A 25,368-nucleotide genomic window follows, 5' to 3' on the forward strand; every position below is an offset into this window, starting at 1 on the left:
ATGTATATTATTATTTGGACTTATGTTCTTTTTTATGACTCTGCGTACATAGAAGACCAAATTATATATGGGATAGTCGTGTGTACAGTTCACTTTTGTAGTAAGTCGCTATAACGTTGTATACATATTGTATTTCTTAGTTCATTCGTGGCAAAGACGCAATTGCCAAGGTATAATGACCTCTTATTAAAATTATAATTAATATTACATAAATATATATGTGTATATATATATGTATATATATATATATATATAATATACATATACATATATATATATATAAATAAAAAGAAGGCATAGAAGTCTCTTTGTACGCATAGTTTATAGATTAAAAATGATAAACTTCAATAAATTTTCAAAGCGACGTGGGAATGGTATTTGTGATTTGTATAAATGATGAAAAAGGCTTGTAAATTGCCGATGATAATAATGGTAGCAAGAACAAACCAAAATAATAATTGCGCAAAGATAAACCTGAATATCACAATGCCTAAGTAATTTGTATAAAATATAAATCTGTAAAGTAAAAATAATAATATTTCGCTGCGTGATATGTGGTGAGAGAGGATTGGTAGTAGTCTAATAATGAATGATTGCTAAGTACTGGTAAACAAGAGAGAAAAAACAAAAAAAATAACAAGACTATGATAATTATTATGTATCGTTAACGAACGTTAGATATTTTTATTCCTTCCCTCTCGGTACCGTAAACATGATTCAATACAAAGTCTATTTTTTCTTCTTTCTCTTCTTCTCGATCCTTTCCTCTTAAAATATCATCTTCCCTTTACAAATCGACTAGATATACGCATTTTTGTGACCTGGTTTAATGTTAATAATCGTTAAGAAAGATATCGGTTTCAATCTATTTAATAATATGGAATGGTAGAGGAATTGGCGAATTGTATTTGAAATCGATAAAACAATACGATTAAGTATACATCTTTGTGTAATATAAATATGAAGAATAATAAAATACGGTATAAATCGTAAGGCTGTTTATAGCGGGATTATTCTTTCATAATCCTAATAATTAACGGTATTATTAATATTCGATCAAATTTACATATAATATACAAATAAATATACGTGGGGAGGGGCATGGGGGAGAGGAGGTGGTAAGAAAATACAATATAAACAAAATATAATCTTTTTACGAATGTTTTTCAAAATACTGTATTTGCGCGCCTTCGCGTTCGCCCGCGTTTTGATTCGAACTTTGTGCGCGCATGCGTGTACTAGTCAGAGTTCACTGTCTCTGGAGATATGGCAACATCGCAATCGTTTGCTTTTCCGCGTACGTTCTTCAGTGTGTCACCGAACGTCTCGGGGGATGGATCGTTTGTTTGTTCGTGCCGGTTAATACATAATATGTGCATTTCGACGATTACGGTTATGCGCTAAACCGTAGCATTGTGACTTTTCGTGTTTGGAGAATAATGTCGACTAAGAATGGGTAACTTCGCCACGGTGGTGAAATTGAGTGCCGCCCTCCTCTTCTGTCTTATGGATTCTGTTTGGTCTCAAGCTGAATTTCAAGGTATGACAATATAATTTAATTTAATTTTTTGTTTTTTTTTAAATTTAATATCTAATTGATTAGAATCGTCGTTAGATCTTGTTTGTCAAATACACGCGTGCGTTTTGTTAATTTTGTACGTTTTCTCATATGTTTTCGTTTGATCGTTCTCCAGACGCAACAGTGTTCTTTGATACACAATCGAATTAGTTCAGTTATAGATCCTTCATTTAAATCGATTTATTTAATTATTTATTTAGTTGTAATATAAATAAACAATAAGAAGGTAGAAAGAAAATTCTTTCTGATTGTAGATCGAACGTTAATGTAATTTAGACTTTTTCCCGTTTACTTCAGAAATGACAATATATTTTATCTGAGTATTTCTTTGAGAGTTACGGGTTTGAACCTATCGAGTTTAACCTCTTTTTACCTGGTCGAATTCACCTACATCGATTCGCATTATTATTATTATTATAAATATATTTTCTTTTTTTAGATTAGTTTGATGTCCATTTTAAAAATAGATTTTATTCATTGCATATATCGAAAGAAATCATATTTTACGTTTTACGAATCGATAAAATGTTGTTTATCTTACGGATGTAATATCAAAGTAATTTGTTTGATATGTAACTTTGTTTCTTTTTTTAAATATATATATATATGTACATAGATGCATACATCGAATGAAAAATTGCAGTGGATATGATCGAACAGATTTATTTTTAACATTTGCAAATATTTATAATGTCAAGATTTGTTTATGTCAAATAGAAAGTTTAGTTTTTCGTTCCTGTTTCCCATTCCCGTTCATATTGTTCGTACTGAAGAAAATTTCATATAACATAAATAATGTTGAAATAGATCGATAGTTAAGGAATTACTATAAATAAATTAGTGCTAAAGATACCGAAAATTTTCAAGAAATTGTTTAATGCGTCCTATTTAGTTTAAATATTGATACAATTTCAGGATTGGATTTGAAAGAAGACAAAATAAAGTTAAAGAGATTAATCTTTTGTAAATGGTATCGAAATTGTGTGAATTTTGTATTGTTTCGGCGTAGTTTATTTTTAAGAACAAATATATAGATAATCATTATATATTTTAGATACGTTTATTCTCAACTAAATTTCATAACAACAGTCGATCCTTCATCTTTCTTGATCGAGAATTTTCTCATTCGCTTCTGGCAACTTTCAACGATCGCTATCGAACATTCATCGACGCGGAACTAATGCTAAAAATTCATAGAATATAAGGATTACAATAAATTATTTCATATATTATTCGAATTATTTCAATAGAAATAGAATAAAAGTCATATCTTTCTAAGTAGGTTTATTTTTTGGATTGCATATTTACTCATTGGCCCCAAAAAATATTTTTAATATTTTTATATTAATATTTCAAAATATTAACATAATTCTATCGATATATTCATATACTGAAACTTAATTTATTTATACTGAAATATAAATATTTATACATTCATGCGATTTATTTTACAAAAATATTTACTTTTAATTAGCAAAAACACTAATTTAATAAATTAAAATTAAAATTCTTTTTTTTAGTAGGTAATCATAACAAAATTCAAAATTTGTTTTAGTTTTATTTAATTAAATCACAAGATTCGAATATTAATTATAATAAAAATTGATACGACGTAAATCTTTGAAAATCACGAACGTCGCACTTAGGTATATACATCTCGTTTTAAAGAGTTCTTTATAAAACTCGAAAGGAAATAGCAGCTTTCTTGGCGCTTCAAGACACTTGAACTCGTTCGGCAAAGTGCTTTACGTTTATTTTTCGCGGGACGAGGAGACGGTGGTCACGTGATGCGTCGTTCAACTTTACAGCGCGAACTTCTCCGCTTTGTTCGATTTTGTGTCTAGCAATAATAAATTCTTCATAGTTTTAAAGAAACTTTCTAAAATTATTCGCGAATTATTCTACAAATAATATTCTACAATCTTTCAATTTATTAAATTTACTTGGAGAAGTATTTAATATTATACACATAGTATATATTATTTTCTTCGATTTAAAAAAAATACAAAAAATATCTCGTGTTTTAGAAAAAATATTTCATATATAAAAATATTATAATATTTAAACACATAATATATATTACAATACAGTACATTACAAACACAGTATAAAAATAGTATCGTTTTATTATAATATCCTTTGCCAATGGTAATTAAATATTTAATATAGTAATACAACACACGTATATAAATATTAAAATATGATAACATGCTACAAACAAAGCTTTAAAAAAAAAGTTTGTTTTTTTTTTCAACCCACCCTCGTACAGTATATTAAAAAACAAAACATATAGAACATCACACACTTTATTATTATATTTGTAATCATTAATAATTAAAAGTAGTATTACTCTATCAACATATACAATTATTATGTGTGTTACTAATATTTAGTTAGATAAATTCTTGGAAAAAGATATTAATTCTCGTCTAGACGATGAGAAAAGGTAATTGCGGAGCGTATAATTTTGTTTTTAAGCCAGAAATCGTAGTATTGTCGGTCACCCGGTAACAACAACCCATCCGTACGTTTATCGTAGCAAAAGCTCGGTGCAGGTGCAACACACCAGAAATCCTTTTGCCGTTTCTCGCGTTCTCTTTTACTAATACGGCCTTCTACATTCTCAACGTAAAATATATATACTAATACATACTCGCGAGAGTATATGGAAAAGTGCAACGATCTTGTGATCACTTGGACAAGTTTAGATAAAGCCTTTTCTCTTTCGTCGAACATTTTCAACCAGTCCAATTAATTGCGAAGGGAAATCGTCTCTTTCTCTTTCTCTTTATTATATGCCCATTTCTTTCTATGTAGAAGATCGATTTCTTTCTCGAAAATGATCTTACAAAGTAAAACCCGCACGTGAATGGATCTTAGGAAATTATAGTGAAAGTTAGAAACGAACGCGCGAGATGAGGATAAATAAATAAATAAATAAATATATAAATAAATCAAAGATTTATATCTCTGTCCATCAATTGTTTTCTAAAATTCTTTTATTATGAACAATGGCTGAAATTGATTATAGTTATTATCTCTCTCTTTATATATATATATATATATATATATATTTATAATTTAAAATAATAATAATAGAAATTTTTCTTTGTCTAGTTAACGATAGAATTATTGTGAAAGTTAGAAACGAACAAAGAAACCAAATTCAAAGATCCATCTTTTTTTTTTGGAATTCTATTATCATGACTGAACAATGATTAAAATGTTTTTTTTTTTTTCATCATCATCGTCATAAATAATGATACTAATTATTAATTGTACCTATTAATAATTCTTAATATTTTTGTTTCTTATTTTCTATTCATTTTTTTGTATGTTAGTTGCGAGTTTTAATTTCGAAATGTAAGGCCACGATTTCTCAGAATTTCTTCCCGACCTGTATCTAACATATTTCTTTGTTTTTCCCTTTCAAAGCTAGACATACTCCTTTCTTATTGTTTAGAAAGAATGACGCGACCGTGACAATTAGACCGATCTACCTGCCTGTTTCGTGATAGAAGTGAAAGGAGAAGAGAGAGAGAGAGAGAACCGTTTTAACGTCTTACGTTTAGGTTTGTTCCGATGTAAGTGTGTATTCTTGATATTTCTTGTTTTTTTTTTTTGTGATGGTGTTCGAATATCTAGAGAAACGAGAAAGGATTTCGAATTTAATTGTAAAAATTCCTACATCTCTCATAGCAACCCATTTTTTCTTATTTTTTCGTCCAATTAAATTTAGAATAATTCAATTTCAAAAGAGTGCATGAATTATTAATATAAATCAAAATTTATTATAATAAAAGAAGTACATTTTTTTTTACCATAATTTATTGTCATGTCGATATAATTTTGTGATTATTATTTAAAATTAATTTTTGTCTCATATAGAAAAGAACATTTTTTTAAGATTCTTATATAAAAAGTGTCCTCGTAAAAAATAAAGCTAACAATAATGCAAAATTATATTATACTTGTGTAATATCGATAACTCGAATATATTAACAATTATTTTGCAATAATTTTGTTAAAAGTTGACAAATTTAAATATTCATCGTTATCATTAACGTTAATATTTGTATTATACATTTCTGTATCAAAAAATATGGTGGAAAAAAAAACTTTTTTCTACTAGTCATTGTCAAGCATAACAAAAGAAAAATTACCTGTGCGTGTTTGTGTGTGTGAGAAAGAAAGAGAATACACATGTACTATTCGTCTTTCAAGAGATAGGTCCAAGTATTATCTTTTTATCCTTCCTTCCTTCCTTCCTTCCTTCCTTCCTTCGTTCTTATCTATCTTTCCTTCTTCCGCTATGCTTTCGTGTGTGGATAGTTTCTAGCAGATCGAAAACACGAAAGATAAAACTTAGTGTACTGTATTACCTACACAAACACATAATTCACATAAATTCAAATATATATCTAATGGAAGTATACCATACACACACATCCACGTAGATAAAAAAAATACTGACATGCTTATACGAATACACACAAACACATACGTATAAATTCATACATTACCGAATAAAAGTTTGGAATCCTTACGTAAATTCAAAGAAAAAATAAAAATAAATGTTTTTAAATCAAAATCGAGTCAGACCTTATTCGTCAAAAGAAATTACAATTAAAATATTTTACATTTTGTATATATTTTGTTATCGATAAATGAATATTTTTCTATTAAAAAATCACCTGTTTTTTTAATAACAGTCTGAACATATTTTAGTATATTAGTATTTTAATTTTTTGTTCGTATTTCTTAATTAATATTCTTTTAAAATTGGGTGTAGAAATTGTACAAGTGTATATTGGGTGTAAGAAAATGTTGAAATCTTTTAAAACATAATTCAATTTGATATTTGATATAACAACAATTGATCATTTCTAAATTGTATTTTTGGATATTCACATATATTTCTATTGCAGTTATATTATATATACGTGCACGTTATAAAATATATTATTTATTTATATAAAAATGTGCATTTTATATATTTTCTTGAAAATATCCAGGCTTTGTAATTTATCCGTATTATTTATTTCAAAATCAAATCCTTTTCGTTTCGATTTATTTCGTAAGTATAAACACTGTCAGAATAAGAAGACAATGACTGACACCCGCTCGGCTTGATTTTTAATCTACGAGTTATTTTCCTCCTTCCTTTTTCAATAGAACTCATTTATTTTCTTCGTTAGATTATTTTATTCGTGATGACTAATTAATTTATTAAATTAAAGATATATTTTTCCACTTCCCTTTTATATAATTATCGTAATATATTTGCTTCTAATAATCGTATTATTATTATTATTAAAATTACTCTTACTGATTTATTATTTCATTACATTTTTTTTTTTTTATAATTGACAAGATTAACAATAATAATAATAATTTAGAAATACTTTAAAGTATCTCATTATTAATGACATATTAATAACATCGAGATTTCATTAAAAATAATTTTCAATACAATAGGATGATTCCATCCTTTTTTTTATGGAATAATGTTTCAACATATTTGTTTACTTCTTTGAATCATTATTCTTCCTTTATTTATTTATTTATTCATTTGACTGAAACAATAATGACAATAATAATAATAATAATAATAATAATAATGATCATAATGATTATAATGGGAGCGTATCTATCCATTTCTTCCGTCTATACTAGTCCCTGTCCCAACGGAGTACTACGCACGTTTGCAAACGAGTCATTGATAGTACGATAAGCGGCAGCATCCTGCAAGTGACGAGAAAGAGAGAGAGAGAGAGAGGATATGTGTACGCAATGTGTGTGCATGCGTTTATGTGTGAGAGATAACACACAAGGATGTAAGAGCATAACCATCGCTTAGATGGAAAGATTGCTCGGAGCTTTTTTAATTAATGCGATCGTACGACTATTATCGGGGTCATTGTGTTCGTCCTAGAGAATAGAGTATATATATATATATATGCGTGCGCGCGCGCGCGCGCACCTCATTCTCGCGGTTTGTTTCATTAAGCTTGCTGAAGATAAAAGGAGAAGAGAGAAAAACGTTCCAGGTTGGAAACGTTTTGCTGATTCTATTACACTACTACTACTATTACTATTATTACTATTGCTATTTCTATTACTATTACTACTGTTATTTCTGTGGCCATCATCTCGTATCGAGTTTCGCGTGGTTTTAATCCATTTGAAGCACGTTTCATATATATATAGTAAGTGTATTTATGTGTGTGGTGTGTGTGTGTGTATGTATGGAATCTCAGAGTGACGTTAATTTCGACACAAAGCTTGCTACTCCGTCAGCATTCGTTTATTTTAAACTCGAGACACGTTTTACCTTACATTACAGATAATAATCCCGTCATGTTTCTCTTTGAGCTGCAAATTATTGGGTTATATTATATTGTATCTTATATATATATATTTTTTTTTTTGTTTTTCTCTTTTTACTGTTATTTAGTTTTAATGATAGTATTTCGATTAAGCTTATCCAACGTATCGGAGTTTTATAATTTAATCACCGTTTATCGAATTGTATTTATAGTACCGATTATAATAATAACGTTAAGAAAAACATTTTCACCAGCATTATTTTCCATAAGCAAGATTACAATTTCAGAGCTTTGAGAGAGATATTTGTGTTGTTTATTATTTATTTATGAAATTATTGTCATGAAAATTTCGAATATTTTATGCAGGATATAATAATGAAGAAAATAATTTAATTTATATTAATTTGTTTACTAGAGTATGTACATGTAATTCTTTTATCATTTGTGATAGTTCGTCAATTTTTAACATTTAATTATTATTTTATTCGTAATAATATAATATGGAAAATATCTACATAATCTAATATCTATACAAGTATATATATACATCTATCGGAAAAAATAATTCGTATTATTTATACGATACTTTGTAACTTTATTATCGTTTTCAATTTATAATGGTAGGGATAATTCGAAATAGAAAAATTAAATGATCAGATGTTCTATCAATGATCGTGATTTCTCGTTCCACTTGTTTGCATCAGAGTTAAATCTTTTCTGATCTTGGACAAACGGTACAAGTGAAGCGGAATTTCACATCAGTTCTTTTGCCAACTGTCTAGTGAGAGAAAGAAAGATAGAACTAAAAGAAATAAAATAAAGAAAGAAATCAACTGTATTTTCTCTCTCTCTCTCTTTCTTTCTTTTTTCCTTTCTTTCTTTCTTTCTTTCTCTTTCTTTATAGTTATCTATCGTGCTACTACTCTCTTTGATTTTCTGAGGTACCGTTTTCTTCTACGAATTTAAGTCCTTCTCTCTTTCTCTCTCTCTCTCTTTCTTTCTTTTTTCCTTTCTTTCTTTCTTTCTTTCTCTTTCTTTATAGTTATCTATCGTGCTACTACTCTCTTTGATTTTCTGAGGTACCGTTTTCTTCTACGAATTTAAGTCCTTCTCTCTTTCTCTCTCTCTCTCTTTCTTTCCTTTTTTTCTCTTTTTTGTTGTGTTTAACTAACTTGTATCTATCTCAACGTACAACCTGTAATTTCTTCCTATACTCAACTTAGCCATCCTACTTTTTTTTTTGTCCTCTACCTCCCCCATCCACAATTCCTTTAGCCAATAGTTTGAACGATTCCTTTTGAAGAACGCGATTTAACGAACCAAAAAAAGATACTACAAGATTTTCCATCGTTTCATTTGAGAATTTATCATGGATTAAGTCAATCATTGGTAATAAAAATACTTTAAGTATTCAGAATACCTGTCTATTCAATTCTATCTTGAGATATAAAATATTATTCGAGTTATATTCAATCCATTAAATATTTGGTTACTCACAATTAGAAAAATATTTAAGCAAATATAAAAAATAAAGTTGTGAAAATCATATTTATACTGCACAATATTAGGATTCATTTTATTATTGATTTTTAATAGCTGAAAATATTTTTAGTTCGAACCACAGCAATTTATTATTTGAAAGTCATAATTTTTTATCCTAATATAAAAATGAAGAAAAATAAGTAATTTTGTTTTCATATTATTTCGTATAAAAATATTAATAACCTATAAAAAAGATTGCAAAGGAGCGTTTATTTTTTTTTTGTATTTTACTTACCTAGCCATTTTACCGAGTAACCGAGTATTTGATGGATGTAGTAGTAACACAACTCTACCATGGATTAATCGTCCAATAGAATTTTTCTTTCCCTTCGTGAAAAACCACTTTTCTTCTTCTTCTTCGTTCTTTGTTCTTTTTGTGTTTTTGATAGTTGCCACGGTTGGCTGGGTTGTTTTTTTATCGAGAAAACCTTACTGAAGTTTTCAACACCCGAGACTTTTCTAAAGTACCGAGAGAACTACTTTATTCTTTGTCTAAAAGCAATTCTTAATTGTTTCCACTGGTTAATCCGTTCGATAGATAGAACTTACATTTATCTTCTTTTATTTCGAAAAAGAATTACTACATTTTAAGGGATTTCAAAGGGTTTTTTCAAAAGAACAAAGATTTTTTTCCTAAAGAAACCAAAAAATAAAAAGCAGGAAAATAGGTCGATCCGTGTAAAGAAAATAAAAGATTTCTATGTAAATTACAAAGCGAGTGAAAATCATGTTCATGGAGTAAAAAGGGGATGTAACAGATGTGCCATTAAAGTGGTGCCTCCTTGCAGGCGGTCCTAAGTGCAAGCGAATGTTTTTCCGAGCTCATGGCTCCTGCTGATTCATTAATAATTTTCTCCTTTTTTTCTTTTTTCATTCTTTTTTTTGTAGATTCAGAATCGGTATCGAAAAAAGAAAGAAATAAAAGGACAGAGGAAGATAATTGGAAAAAATGTGAAACATAGGAAAATGTTCGCGATCGATAATTTATTTTTTTTATATAAATTCGGAAACGGAATAAAAACACAAAAGAAAAATACAAAAAAAAAAAAAAACGTAGGAGCATATTGAAACAATTGATAATCTTTGTTTTTTTTCCTTTCGTCGCGTTTTATTAAATAAAAATTTATCGAATAATTTTGTTGTTATTTATTGTAAATGAATTTATTTTTGAATGTACTTTTGAAAAATGTGTGAAAAATAGGAAAATATTCGAGCCTTTACAGATGGACACAGAGTGATAGGTTCCATCGTATCTCGTTGAAATTCAGGTTTCCTACATGACGTGCATCAGAACGTTGATCATTGATTGGTCGAATTCGCGAGCTAACCATATCGCAGAGGGTTTTGCATACGCAAGGGTTGACATCGATTACCGAATCACCCTCGGCGAGCTTCGCGTACTTCACGCTTCGCTGAATTTATTCCGCTCGTAAAAATGGACACATAGACGGAGAGAAAGAGAGAGAGAGAGAGAGAGAGAGAGAGAGAGAGAGAGAGAGGAAGAGAGTGGCTACCCTCGGAAACAACCCTTCGCATACTTCCAAATACTTGTTAGCGATGAATTTTTTTGAGGCTTCAAAGTGAAATAGATTATCATATTTTGATCTTTTGATGAATATTTCATTTTTCATTGAAAATTATATTTGCATGTATAATCACACATTTCAAAACGTGTTAAGGATTTTTTATTATTTTTTAATGTTAAGAAAATTTATTAGAATATTTGATCAACCCCCTTAAGTGAAATTTCATTTTAAGAAGAATAAATGAATTTGTTAAATAATAATAATAATAAAATTTTTATTAATATACTAATTAATTTGTAAAATAAATAACAATATATTGAAATAACAAAATTGCTTAACACGGTAGTTAACAAAATTTATTTTTAAATAAACTTTCAAGAGTTTATCAAATATTGCACGATCTAATAATTAAAAAAATATATTTTTTAGTGTTCTAAAAAATCAAATAAACATTTAGAAATTGTAATACTATATAAAATATAATAGTTAGGTATAAGTGTCTTAGCAATAGGTTTTTAGAGAACGATCAAATAAGAAAAGATTAGGATCATTGAATTCGATACTCAGGTTCGTGTAATTGGCCGATTACAGTACATGTCTTTCAATGGCAACAACCACTATTGCGCTACCATAATCAAATTAACGAAGGAGCAAGATCGTTGCCAGCTTAAACACGAGACCAAGACGAGTGGACTCTTGACGAAAATTTCGATTACATTTCAAACAAGAAACACACTCTTCAAACTCTAGTTAAAACACACAATCAAAACGTTTGTGGTTCTTTTTTATTTTTTATTTTTTTAAATCTCTTAAATTCGTATTTGTTTAAAGCTATCGTTTACTCATAGTTGCGACTTGTTCACATTTTCTTAAAAACTACAATAATATGATTGAAAAATATTCCAAACAAATATTTGGTTACATTACACCAAAAATTATTAGGTCATTTCTATTTTAATTTTCTAAAAGAATTTTTTTCTCACGAACCTAAATATTTAAAAATAATATAAAAAAAACAAAAAAGAATATTTTTATCCAATTTTATCCCCATATAGTATTTTTGTATCTAGTATAACTAAAATAGAAATTAACTGTTAGAAAGAAAAAAATGTATCTGAAAACAACCCTTTTTTGAAAAGAAATGTTTGCGTTATCTTAATTTCTCGAAGTTCTCTCGATTTTCTATGGACATGCAGAAGCACGGGACACGGTGGTAGCACAGAGACCGGGAAGGAATATCGATTTACACATTTCCGGGCCGCACATGTAGTCTGGGAAAATGCAACGATCGAATATCCGAGATGAATTTATCGATATAGATTACGTACATGTACCGTTCGATGTAGAACGATCTTCGTGTCTTGTTAAATACGAATTTGATATGTGTATATGTTTTTACTTACCCCAAATTATTTTTATTTTTTTTTTTTTTTTATTTGCAACATATAAGTGGTATACTTGTTGACTAATACATGAAATTTCGCTTCTCATGAAAACTTATATACGAGCTAATCATTATGAGTGGTGTTAATGTAAGTGGTCATATGTTAAGTAATCTAAGTAATTAGGTATATTAGAAAGTCGTGTTTATTTTATTTTACAAACTGTTTAAAACAGTTTGTTTTTATAATTACACCAAACAATTATTTTTTTTCTCTCGATAATGTATATGTTAATTGTTACTATTTGTCGTAATTAGAATTATTTCTTTTTTTTTTTAAATTATACAAACATACAAATGTACGTTTGTATTCCTTTTCTCAATAATCTTTATGCCGATATTTTCTATTTAATTATAATCATTTTGGAATACTTCAAAAACTTCAAATGCATACGTAGACAAAATAATTGAAAATCTAAAACATACAATGTGGAAATATTTTTAGATTAATCTAATCATTTGTGTATATTCTATCTCTTTTTGTATTTGACGATATCATCATCTAACATAAACTGGCCTATCTCTTCAAAACTCATATTTCCTGTTCCGACTTCCCGCTATCCTGGAAATATGACAAAACAAGTAATTGTGAAGCATCGTCCACTGCTTCAAAGAAGATAGAAAATTGCCTTTTTAATTATAAATGTTCAAAATTAAAATTCCTAATACAATACTTGTTATCTTACATTCGTCCTTCCTTTATTCAACCCTTAATGTGAATTCTCACACAAAAATCTTCAAACATACTACTATTTCATATAAATTATTAATCAATCGTATGATATTAAAATACTGTACAATAATATTAATAATATCTTATAGATTTTCTAAACAAAATTCATAAAACCCCATCACAGTATATTTTAATAAACAAGAAAGATATATATATTCGATATCGATTATCATAAACACATTAAAATATAGAAACCTTATAACTATTCCAAGAAATGATAAATATCTTCAATAAGAATGTAAATACAAGTTGTATCCAATAGCTTAGATCAGAATGACTTCATTTCTGTCATCCTCGTAATCATCATCAGTCCAAGTTTATTAACTCGTCGTTATTTTAACATGGTGCCGTAAGCGTTTAAATATTCTCAGGGTATGGTTCGTGGTTTGTTTGTAGCGTTTCTTTGTCCTTCTCTTCTTTGAGCTCCTGGTCTTTCTCTCTCTCTCTCTCTTGTTCTCAGGATGCTGAAGAAGGAAAGAAGGAACCCGAGTACCGGTGAGGTAAGGGCCAAGCTAGAAGATATGGCTATGGGGTTAACACACAGACTCTCCGACATTAACTAACTTAAGTTACGTAACGACTGGTTTTCTCAAGCAACGAATACCAATGCATGAGAAAGCCTCTTCTCTCTCTCTCACTCTCTCCTTCTTTATTTCTTTCTTCGTTTCGCAGCATAGTCGTATACATATATATATATATATATATATATATATATATATAAATATATACACACGTGTGTATGTATAGACCTGTCACACGTATCTCCACTCGTCCATGTCTTTCTTCTAAGCAGGCCTCCCGAGTGGAGGAGGAGTGTAAATCGTAATTTACAGTTACTCGTTCACTTCAACAAACTCTCATCTCTCTAACATTTCTCTATTTATTTCTTTATATTTTATATGTTTATTTATTTCTTTAACTACTTTATATTTAGTATTTACGATGGACAAATACTTGTTCAATGCGTTAACACGTTATTTTTCCTCGATATTACAACTAATTGATTTACAGCATATGCAATATTATATTTTCAATTATACTTTACAATGTTTATTAATATTAGTTTCAATATTTACTTGGATTATTAATAAATGTCATTTTATGTATGTAAATGTATATGTTAAGTCATTATTAAGCTTTAATATTGATTTGCTTTATTAAAAATATTTAAGTATATGTTTGACATTTATTTTAGCATATGTGTATTTCTTTAATAAGAGGAGAGAATTTAATCAAAAAATTATTTATTATTTAACACATTTTTAAGGATGACAGAATGTCACTTAAATAGTTTTATAATTAAATTTAAAAAATATTATATTGTATACACATGCGTGGGAGTACATGTTATATTATTGTCAAGCTTTAATATTGATTGGATTTATTAACAAATTATTAAGTAACATTGGAATCTCTAGTATGTATTATATAATAATACACATCTTTTATGTTAATCATAACAATATTATTTAAATAGTTTAATAATTAAATTAAAAATGAAAAAAAATATATATAACATACTTACTCGATATTTCTTAATAGAAATATAATAGCAAAAATTACTAATACAATGTGAATGTGTAATAATAAAATTCTTTTTTTCTTTAAATGTTACAGACAAATATGTAAGAAAAAAAAAAAAAGAAATGTCATATTTATAGTTAAAGAAGACGAATTTTGTCACGTACTAAAACGTGACTGATCAAGCATGACTCATAATTCAAAATGATTGTATGCAGTTATGGATAAAATTGGCATGTGGCATCGTGGAAAACATAACGATCTTTAAAACACAATGCTATTATATCGTGTACGAAGAAATCCTACTTTGGATTCCCGCTTCGAGTTGTAAACCACGAATAGGATTTCCGTTCAATGCGAAAGAGGAAACGGAACGAAGAGAACTCGTCGTGTTCGTTTGCTCGTATGTTCGTTCGTTCGTTCGTTTGTTCACTCGTTTGCTGCCTCGATTATCGTCCGTGTCGTTCTAGATAGTTAAATCGAACGTGGGTAACATGGAAACCAAGTGCTCTCGTGACTCTCTTTGTTGTTTTCCTACTTTTGTTTTTTTTTTCCTTTTGTGTACTTGAACTATATTGTAAATTAATGTCGTATTAATTAATTTATTCGTTGCAGAGATAAGAGTGGGGGGTTTCTCTCTCTTTTTTTTTTTTGTATTTTTATTATTTTCATATATTTTATTTTATTTTTTTTTTAAATAGCAATAATTTTGCAGTGTACTAATTATATACTATACTAAATATTGCTGTAGTCGTAAAGAAAAAGTATTATTATTATTATAATATAAAAAAAAAAAAATACTATTAATAATTTTATAAAATTTTCTTATCATAATTCATATATACTAAATATTATTATAATTATTTAAACAAAATGATAATATAATAATTGGAGTAATAATTAAATGAGAAATCTTAATAAATGGTAACGATCATTTGTACGAGTTAGATACGAAACACGAGGTTAGGATAAATATTATGAAACAGCCTTCGTTACATGACAGGGTTAGTTAATGAAGGTGTTAACGATAATACTTGCCAGTAAACGTTTCACAGTCTTCCGTCCTGAAGCACATCTGTCAGCCATCCCTGTCCAACTCTGCCAATTGTGCTCGTTAATCTCACGTCTCTTGGTTTTCTCTACTTTGCGTTAATTGAACATCGCTTATAACGAATTTTAAGCTCCCTTTAGTCTTAAGTATCCATGTACATATGAAGTGTTCTACGATTTTAAACCTTCAACCGATCGTTACATTCTTTTTCCTATAAAATTGTAAACTGCTGATGGTGCAACTTTAAATTAAATCGCTGATAACGATTGATCGATGAAGCAAGCTCACTTATTGCTTTTAAATTTTACTATTAAACTCTACTGACACGTATTTAAATTTAAAATGATGAATTTTATTTTCACTTTATGCAAAAAAAAAAAAAGAAAAAAAAAAAGGAAAAGGAAGGTTTGTATGTATACGCTTCCCCGATGTCGAAAGTGTTTAAACCGCAAACTCACGCGATTAATGCACTCGATATTACGTTCGAATTAACGAAAGTCGAAATTCTGCCATGCGTTACTATCTTAGAAAGCGTCGTTATAATTATCTCGCGAGGTTCTATTTATTTTTTTTGTTTTTTTCTATCAAATATTAAAAATATTGGTTTTCTTAGAACATTTGCATAACTTATTTAACTAATTTTTTTTACAAATTATTTTGAAATATCAATTTTTTGTTGTATATGTGTGTGTTAAATAATTTTATTAATCGTAATAATTTGTAATAAATTTGTCTTTTTTTTTATTCACACAATACGACTTAAATCGTATTGACGTCACTACTTAATTATCTTTTTTTTTTAATGAGTTCTTTTAATTATCGAGTTTATTAATTGAAAGGCACAGAAAATAAATAAGTTTCGTAAAAAGAAAATATTATATCGTCGTGTAGGAGAAAGACAAGTTCGAAGAAAGAGAAGAAGAAGAAGGAGGACCACTTTTGCAAAGATATTTGGGTTTCCAGATTTCGGGGCCGCGAAGTGAGACGAAGAGAAAGACGGAAGGAAGAAAAGTTTCGAGGAAAGGTGTAATTCTTTAGAGGAAAGAAGAGAATAACAGGAAGAAAGGAAGATAAAAGTGCATAACAATTTGCATGTGCTAATATATATATATATATAGACAATTGCAACGTGTATATATGAGTTCACCTGCATCGCACCTTACCGTTAAAACAACTTTAAGTTACGTTTACTTCTTATTACTAGAAAACTAAACTACTGATATTTGCACTTATAAAATAATATTTTCAATTCTAAGCTTAATATTAGAATATTTTTAATATTCCAAAAATTATAAAAAAAATACATTTTTTCATGTTTTTTAATAGAGATTTTTATTATAAAAAATATAACATATTTTTCATTATAGAAGTTGACGCTCGTTAACTGTACAGTTTAATCAAAATCCGAACGATAAAAAGAATATTTCTATTTATTATTTTATATCATTCTCTTAGCAAAGATTCAAAGCTTTTTTAAATAAAATATTGGTATAGATGTATATTATATATTGTAAAATAAATATATATTCTCAAAAAAAAAAAGAGAGCCTATATAAGCGTTAAAAACAGAAAAGTCAAAGACAACTGCACGACAATTGATGATCAACTTACGATCGATAAAGTTTTAATATTTTTTCTGAAAAGAAAATATTTTTAAATTAATAACAAATATACGAGACACATATATATATATTTGAAAAAATTATTACTCTATTACTGTTAAATTTCTTGTTAAAAGATTGTTAAGAAATTAATTAATTGGATTGCATACTCTTTTGGATTACATAAGTTTCAATGAAACATACAAATTTAGACGAAAGTACGCATATCGATTGGAAAAGCCGGAACATATGAGTGTTAATAAAATAAAACACGATGCTTTCTAATTCGTTCGATGTAGGTGCGCCTTTTCCTTGACAATATCTCCTTGGCACGTTTCTCTAACGATATTTTACATGTATATAAGAAAGTTACCATACCTGTTAGATATTATGGTTCATTTTCATTATAGGAAGGAGAAGTTAGAATGACCGATTACGATAATATTTATTAATTAACAAAAAAGAAAAACATATATATATATATATATTATTAAGATTAATTAATCTAAAAAACAAGTGGATTATCATTAAACATAGAATAATGGACATCTAGAACACACTGTTTATTAGACCCAGATCTGTTGGCTCTTTAACGTGATTTAGAAAACAATTGTCTAATTAAAATCCAGCTCCCTCCATCCCTCTATCCCTCCAACCCCTAATCGTACAATTACGTTGCTCTAATTGTTTGATATTAACGAAACTCTACGTCTTTTATAATGAATGTGTTTTTATCCTCGTAATGATTATCATTAGGATTTCATTTTATTATTATTTACGGAATAGTTCTAAAGTTTTTAGATGACCTAAAATGTTTTAAATGTGTGACTTTAAAAATCAATTACTATATTTTTCGAACACTTTTATATTCATGTTTTTTTTGATTTCAGGTAATATAAAATTCGAATAATTGTAAGTTCAAGTATTATGTAAATAATTAAAAGCTTAATAATTATTAAAAAAAGAGAGTAATAGATTTTTTATAATCATATTGAAAAATTTCAGACCCGGTAGAGAATATTTTATCTTATTAAATTAATTCAAATATACAAGTTAATATTTTCATGAGTTTGTTGATGACCATCGGACTATTTGTAATTCCGGTTATCTATTGACCTTTTGATATAACATTATCGATAAAGAAAAAAAAAGAGAACAATAAATAAACGAGAAGACTTCAAAACTGAAATATGTTGCAATCAATCGTTTGAGAGTAAAAAAAAAGAGATAAGGTGTAGAAAAAAAAAGGAGTAACAGCAACCCTTGACCGTTCTTCTCGTGCGTCATCAAATTTCTCTAGAACAATGAAAGTAATCAAGTTAGTTTGTAATTTTCCATTAATTGAAATAGAGATTTAAAGAATCATCTTTTCTTTTGAATGTAATAATAACTAAATTGTCAATATTTGTGCAAAGAATTTTTTTTAAATTGAGATACTTAAATGTCGTCTTGAACAGAAAATAAATTAAAGATAAAAATGGTATTTCTGATTTTGTATAAATTTTCTAGGTCATCACAAAGTCAACTTTATCGTTTTATACGGAAATCTATAATATGATTAACTGTATATTTTAATTTAAATGATAGAACATCATTATTTATTATATTATTTGTCATTTGAGAGATATTTTCGAGATATTTACGTGTTTATATATTTTTTCGTAAAATTCACTTTGTATACATTGGCTGTGAAGAAACGTTGAAAAAAATTTGAATTTTTAAAAAAAGACACAAGATATCTTTTCCTTTTCAAAATGTTTCTTTCAAATCCTTTCATTCTTTCTTTCTTTCTTTCTTTCTCTGTCTCTTGGTAGTTAACTCGTAAAGCCAGCAAACTTCGTTTATTCTCCTGCATTGAATTTATGCACTTGTCCGTTACGCCACACGCCGCTCGTGTGCCACACACGTTTTCGTGAAATATCGTCTGGCTTATACACCATGGAGACATATGGCGTGTATACTCCATTATATCATGCAATGGAATCTTTACTTTCGTTTGAAATCAAATTTAAATTTAACTATTCAAACCGTTCTATCACATTAAATTATCATTTTTAATTCTTGTTCTCTGAGACACCAACTTTGAAATATTCAACTTTGTAATTAAATTAATGATTTCTAGAAGAAAAGTAATATGATTTATGCAATATAGAGATCATTTTATTTATCTTAATTCATCTTATTTAATAAACTATTATTATTGTTGTTCTGAAATATTAACTTTTAAATATTCAACTTTTGTAATTAAATTAATGATCAATGTAAGCAAGTAGTATAATTTTTAATATATATAAATCACATTTCATTTTTATTTGTATTTAATTTTAAATAAAATAAATAAATAAACAGCAAAGAGACTATGAATTGAATAATTAAATATACAAATATACATATCGAAATTTCAAATCTTTAATAATTTCCTTATTTATTTATTATGACAAAAGATTAACCGTATTATTTTTATAAACTACTACTTGACATATCTAAGAATTAAAACGTAGGAAGTTTATATTATCGAAAGTTACAAGAGGGTGCTCGAGACAAGGCATAACCCAGTCACACGTGCGTGCATACACATACATATATATACATACATAATACACAGAATTTATAAACGTGTAAGTATATCTTCTTCCATATGGATAGGATCTAAGAAAAATAATAAGAGGAAGAAAAGAAGAGCCAAACAGGAAGTAACGTTGCACAGACTAGTAGATAATATATATTTTTAAGAGTTTCCTTGTAGATAATTTCAGCTAGCAGAATCATCGCGTTATCCCTGACCTTTGATCGACTAATTAACCGAGTGCGCTCGCTTTAAAAGCAAACGTCATCGATGCACGGAAAGGAGGAGACGGATACGAAGCTACGACGACGACGGTACTTCGTTATGATTCGAGGTCGATGGCCTTAAAATGAAGATGCAACTCGGAGGTCTGCCAAAGTGAAACGCAATACCGGACACAAACAATGTTTCGACAATTTCTCTTAGAACTTGACATTCAGAATACAGAGTATGATGTATGTGTGTATGTGTATACTGTAGAATATCCTTTGAAAATCAACGAAATTCCTTTACTCAGTTATGAGTCATAGTCTGAATAAAATTTTATTAAATATGGAACTCTATTTCTCTCTTTAGAAATTCAACGAAAATTTCATTGGATGGTTACAATGATAGAAGAATATTGAAATAACTTGGAAACGTTATTTTTAACTTAGAGAAAAGAGTTAAATAAATAGATTCTTTCTTCAAGTAAAGTAGATGAAAAATTTGGAAGGTTCTCGTTTGACATCGATCGATCGAGTGAATGGTAAATGATAAAGTAAATAGTTGAGAAACTTAGTGTGTCTATGTCTCTGTGAATCTATGTGTGTGTGTGTGTGTAGCTCAAAGTATGAGAGAAGGAAAGAAACCCATAAGAGCTTGGGTGTTCTCAACCTGGAGAATGTTATATACCTACTAGGTAATTTACCAGTTAGTCGTTCATTGCGTGTTGTGTGTTCATGAGAATCCTAAACGGAACACTCCAGAGTGCATTATGAGTTCGGTAAGAAAGACCCACGTAATCCGGAAAGTACCAACCGGATTCCTCATACGTTTGCTAACTGCCACCACCATCACCACCACATAGACAAGAAAAAAACAACGAACCACTCGTCGAGTACCCTTTTTCTTCTTCTAAAAATGTTCTTTTCTTTCAACGTTTATTCTTCTCCTTGATGAAATGGAAAGAACAAATATTATACATATGAAAAGTTTTGTACGTATCTAGTTACGTATGGGAGGGAGTAGTGTATTGGATTGTCCAACAAGTTCGTGCTGATTTTATACAGAAAATTTCAAAATAATAGTTTTACATATTGGTAAAACGCAACATAAACTTTTTGAACAATCGAAAAAACGCCGATTTTGCCGTTAAATTCAAAGATAACACTTTTGTATTGGCAAATCGGTACAAACTTTCTAAACAATTTAACGCATCATATACTATCGACCAAAAGTTTGAGTATACCTACTACATTTGCATTTCACTCTTATGTACGAAATATGTTATACACGAAAATGTATGGAATTCAATTGTGTTCAAGATCAAAATACTTGTGTGTCCTTTTTAAAAAAATATTTGGAAGAATTCGTAAACGAGAAAATTGCTTAAATTAATTATACGAATGACGAAATAATTTTGTATATAAAATAAAAATAATCATAGATATATATAAAAATAAAGTATTTAATATAAATCTTGCATACATGAATACGCGTGTATTAACTTTTAATCGAGAATGTATACATCGCCAAATAATTCGTTCTACTTTTTGTTTTTCCTTTTAATTATAAACTGTCAAAGCCCGTTAGAAGTTGTATTCGTTATCAAAGATATCGCGAAACGGGTATTGTCGAGCGTGACTTCGGTAGGTGCACCAGTATGTGTGTCAAGCAATCAAGGTATGACTCGAGGCTATGGATCAACGCTCGGCTAGTAGGGTCCAAGAGTTAGAGCTACTTCTTGCTTGGAATTCACCGGGTGTCACGTTCCTCTTTCGAATGCGTTCTTACTTGAAATTCGTTTGTTGAAAATTATACCACGAACAAAGGATGATGATCGCTGATTCGAAACCAATTGAATGATGAAACAATTTTCACGTATTTCCTATTAACTATTCTACTTTCCTCTCTTCTTTTATTTCTATTTTTTTGGTTTGTTCGAAAATTCGGTTAGATTTTGTGTGTCTTGTTAATTTGTACGATTCATGTTTTTTTTTTTTATGAGAAAATGTTGAATAAATACATTTTTTTTGTTTGTTAAATATCTTTCTTAGGATGCGTCGAAGATCCAGGAGGATGCAAAAGATGCAGAGGTGACACGTGCGCGAGATGTGCAATACTATTACACAAAGGAATCTGTGTTGATAGCTGTCCACCTGGACATACAGCAGACTGGTCGACGAGAGACGAATATATGGGAAGAGTTTGTAAAGAGACTGGTTACATCTTTGGACTGACAGGTAGTCAGGTCGCTATCTTGGTGGGAGTTGTCTCCGGTGCAACCATATGTGTCTTCATCGTTCTTTGCGGTGCTATCATCGTTCACAGAAAGAAGAAAAAAGCGACCAAGATCGTACGGCAATTTGAGAACAGGTAGACTAACAGTAAAATAAATTGTTCTTTCGATTGAAATCCTTTTTATCGTTCGTTTCGAATATTACTATCAAAAAATATGTCTTATCACATTTTTCGTTAACATTTTTTTTTGGAGGGAGATCTTTCTTTTTGTTTTTCCAATTCTATCAATTTCTTCAAAACTTTTAACACATACGTTTGGATACTTTAGTGTTTTGATTTTATTTCTCATAACACATTTTTCTGTACATTTTTTTTCATTTATAAATAAAATTTTGAAAAAATTTTTATTTCTTATATTACTAAAAAATACAAAATTCATCTCTAAAAAGATTAAATGACATTTGACGACCCTTGTTCGCGTATAAATTTGACGCGACTTATAATTGAAAGATTAGATTTATTATTCTATCATTATTAGAAAATATTTCATTATATTTAATGATTATCTCTGACAGTGCTGAGAGAGGAGAATTCCTGAGGCATCTTGCAACGTTAAGAGGTGAGGGACACACTTTCCTTTCCATGCTGAACGACACTAGAAGACAAGTTAGAGAATTATATTACTCCGGAAATAACGGGGATGGCGCAGTCGGCATTCAAGCGTACAGGTAAAACAATTATTTACAAGTTCGTCTTTTAAATTCGTATCTTTTAATTAAAGGAAAATGAAGTTAGTACTGAAAGTAGTACTAATCGATTAACAGTTATTTATTATTCTAACGCTTAGACCTGTTCTCCGAGATCTCGCAAGGATATTAGTCCTTGTAAATAAAAAGGACGAAGACATACAGTTACCTCCTGATGACTGGCAGAGATTATTATCTTGGGCAGAACGTTTGCTCAGAAGATACAAGAGACACAGTAGCCCAGAAGTAAGTTAATTGTTTTCTAATGATTACATTATTTAAATTAATACGCCGAATTCTCTTTCTTTCTCTCTTTTCCTCTCTCTCTCTCTCTCTCTCTCTCTATTTCTCACTATCTCTCTTAATTTCTTCTTTAATCTTTCTTTATTTTTCATGGCAGTCTGTTAAACATTTCGGTGAGTATTACGATGAGAATGTATTTTAAGAATAAGTAGTTTATAGAGGATACGTGTTTAGAATCAAGTATATGAGCTATAATCAAAATTAGATAATAATAGAAGAATAAGGAATCGATCTTATTTTAAAAAGTTAAATTTTATTTTTTAAGGTGGCTCAACTCGTGACATTCCTGCAGCATCCACCAAATTCCGTCCAAACGAATCCAACGGAGTCGGTAGTAATAACACCACCGTCTCAACCGTTTGAACCTAGAAGTACGCCGACTAATTTAACAACTTTTCAAGCTAACTTACCACTCGCTACTTTTCAAGCGAGCGACAAGTCCAGTATTAGTCCAGCCAGTTCAAGTTTAGGATATGCCAAGGATAGTCCACTTGGGTCGAGTTTAGGACAAAATAGTTCCATGCCCTATCACGATAAACTCGGACGTAACAACGAGTCTACGATGGGACAAATGACTCCTTTGGTTTTTGGCATGCAAAAAAAACTGAAATCAAATGGATCACATTTTCAGGAATTAGCCATATCGGTGTTCAATAATCATAACGGTGGTGCTACGTTACCAGATATCAATCGCGGATCTAATCCTCGTGAAACTAGCGTTCTCGATCGTGAAATCAATCCTCAATGGGAATTTCAAAGCGCTGTTGAAGCTGCTAATTATACCATATTGTCCGATAGATTACCCGATTGTGACTACCTCATAGATGATTTCACGATCCTTGGCTTCAGGCCACAAGATGAAATTACTACCGAATTGTAACGAATTTAGATATACAAATAGTATATATATATAGATATATATCGATATTATTTCTATAGATCAATAGAAAAAAAAATCGTTCAAATATGTATGAACAATATTCGATGAAAAAATTAATGAAAATAGTTTAATATTTCAGCTTTAAATGCGACTAAATTTCATCCTGCTTCAAGCATGATACAATTTATAACATTTCTCAGATTTATCAAATGCATAAATCCTAGTTATTAAAAGTTATCATACATATCCAGTTAGTTACGGGAGGACAAATTAACAGTGACACCAAATAACTATAAGAAATTTGTAGAAATATTTCGTTTTAATTTAATGATCGAGTTGTTGTACATGTTTATTATTAACAATTATTCTGTATATATTAACATACTAGTCAATGTCTTAATGTGGGTTCTTTATCATTATTATTATTTTTTTTTTCGATTCGTGTCATCATAATTCTAAATTAAGGTTGACCATTCAATGTAAATTTTAATTCGATGATTATCAATTGAATTTATTATTATTTATGAATATTATTTGTTCATGTAAATATTATTAACAATCATCGAAAGCAAAAAAAAAATGAAAATAATAGACATAATTCAATTCGTTTCTTCTTTTTTGTTTATTTTAAATGACAAATATTTAAGGAGAAGTAATAATCATTGCACTAAGAAATACCTATCATAGCAAATATGAATAATCTATTATTTGTGTGTATGTGTTTTTTCAATACTTTGAAGATTGTCGACGAAAGTGATTTTTGATAAAATTAAACAATATAGATTATAATAAATAATTTATAAATATTTTAATCCTTATTATATCGAGCTAATCATATCACCTTTGTCTACAATTTTTAAAACGTTCTAAGAATGAATGAAAATATGTATGTAATTATTTAAATATTTCATATCATTCCATTACTGTGTCTGGCCAAATCGATTCTTGTACAAATATCTGTAAATGTAAATGTAAATACCGATGAATATTTTTAGTAATAAATTTAAGAGGAACACGCAAATATCAAATATATTAAAAATTAAAAGTTTAACATTATTTCGACGAAATTAAATCAAGTAAAATCAAAAAGTATGTATAACAGCATATT

General features: G+C 28.7%; 1 protein-coding gene across 1 annotated transcript; it reads left to right on the plus strand.

The window, feature by feature from the left end:
• Window positions 1-1,289: 1,289 nt before the first annotated feature.
• On the plus strand, window positions 1,290-25,284 carry LOC106793455. Its single transcript, XM_014760395.1, has 5 exons — window positions 1,290-1,540; window positions 22,148-22,466; window positions 22,907-23,059; window positions 23,179-23,323; window positions 23,646-25,284. Exons 1-5 carry the CDS (start codon window positions 1,453-1,455, stop codon window positions 24,258-24,260), a joined length of 1,320 nt encoding a protein of 439 aa, XP_014615881.1. The 5' UTR covers window positions 1,290-1,452; the 3' UTR covers window positions 24,261-25,284.
• The last annotated feature ends 84 nt before the right edge of the window (window positions 25,285-25,368 follow it).

This window comes from Polistes canadensis, unplaced genomic scaffold (assembly GCF_001313835.1).
Source record: "Polistes canadensis isolate GaletaPanama2010 unplaced genomic scaffold, ASM131383v1 scaffold_14, whole genome shotgun sequence".
Taxonomy (NCBI): domain Eukaryota; kingdom Metazoa; phylum Arthropoda; class Insecta; order Hymenoptera; family Vespidae; genus Polistes; species Polistes canadensis.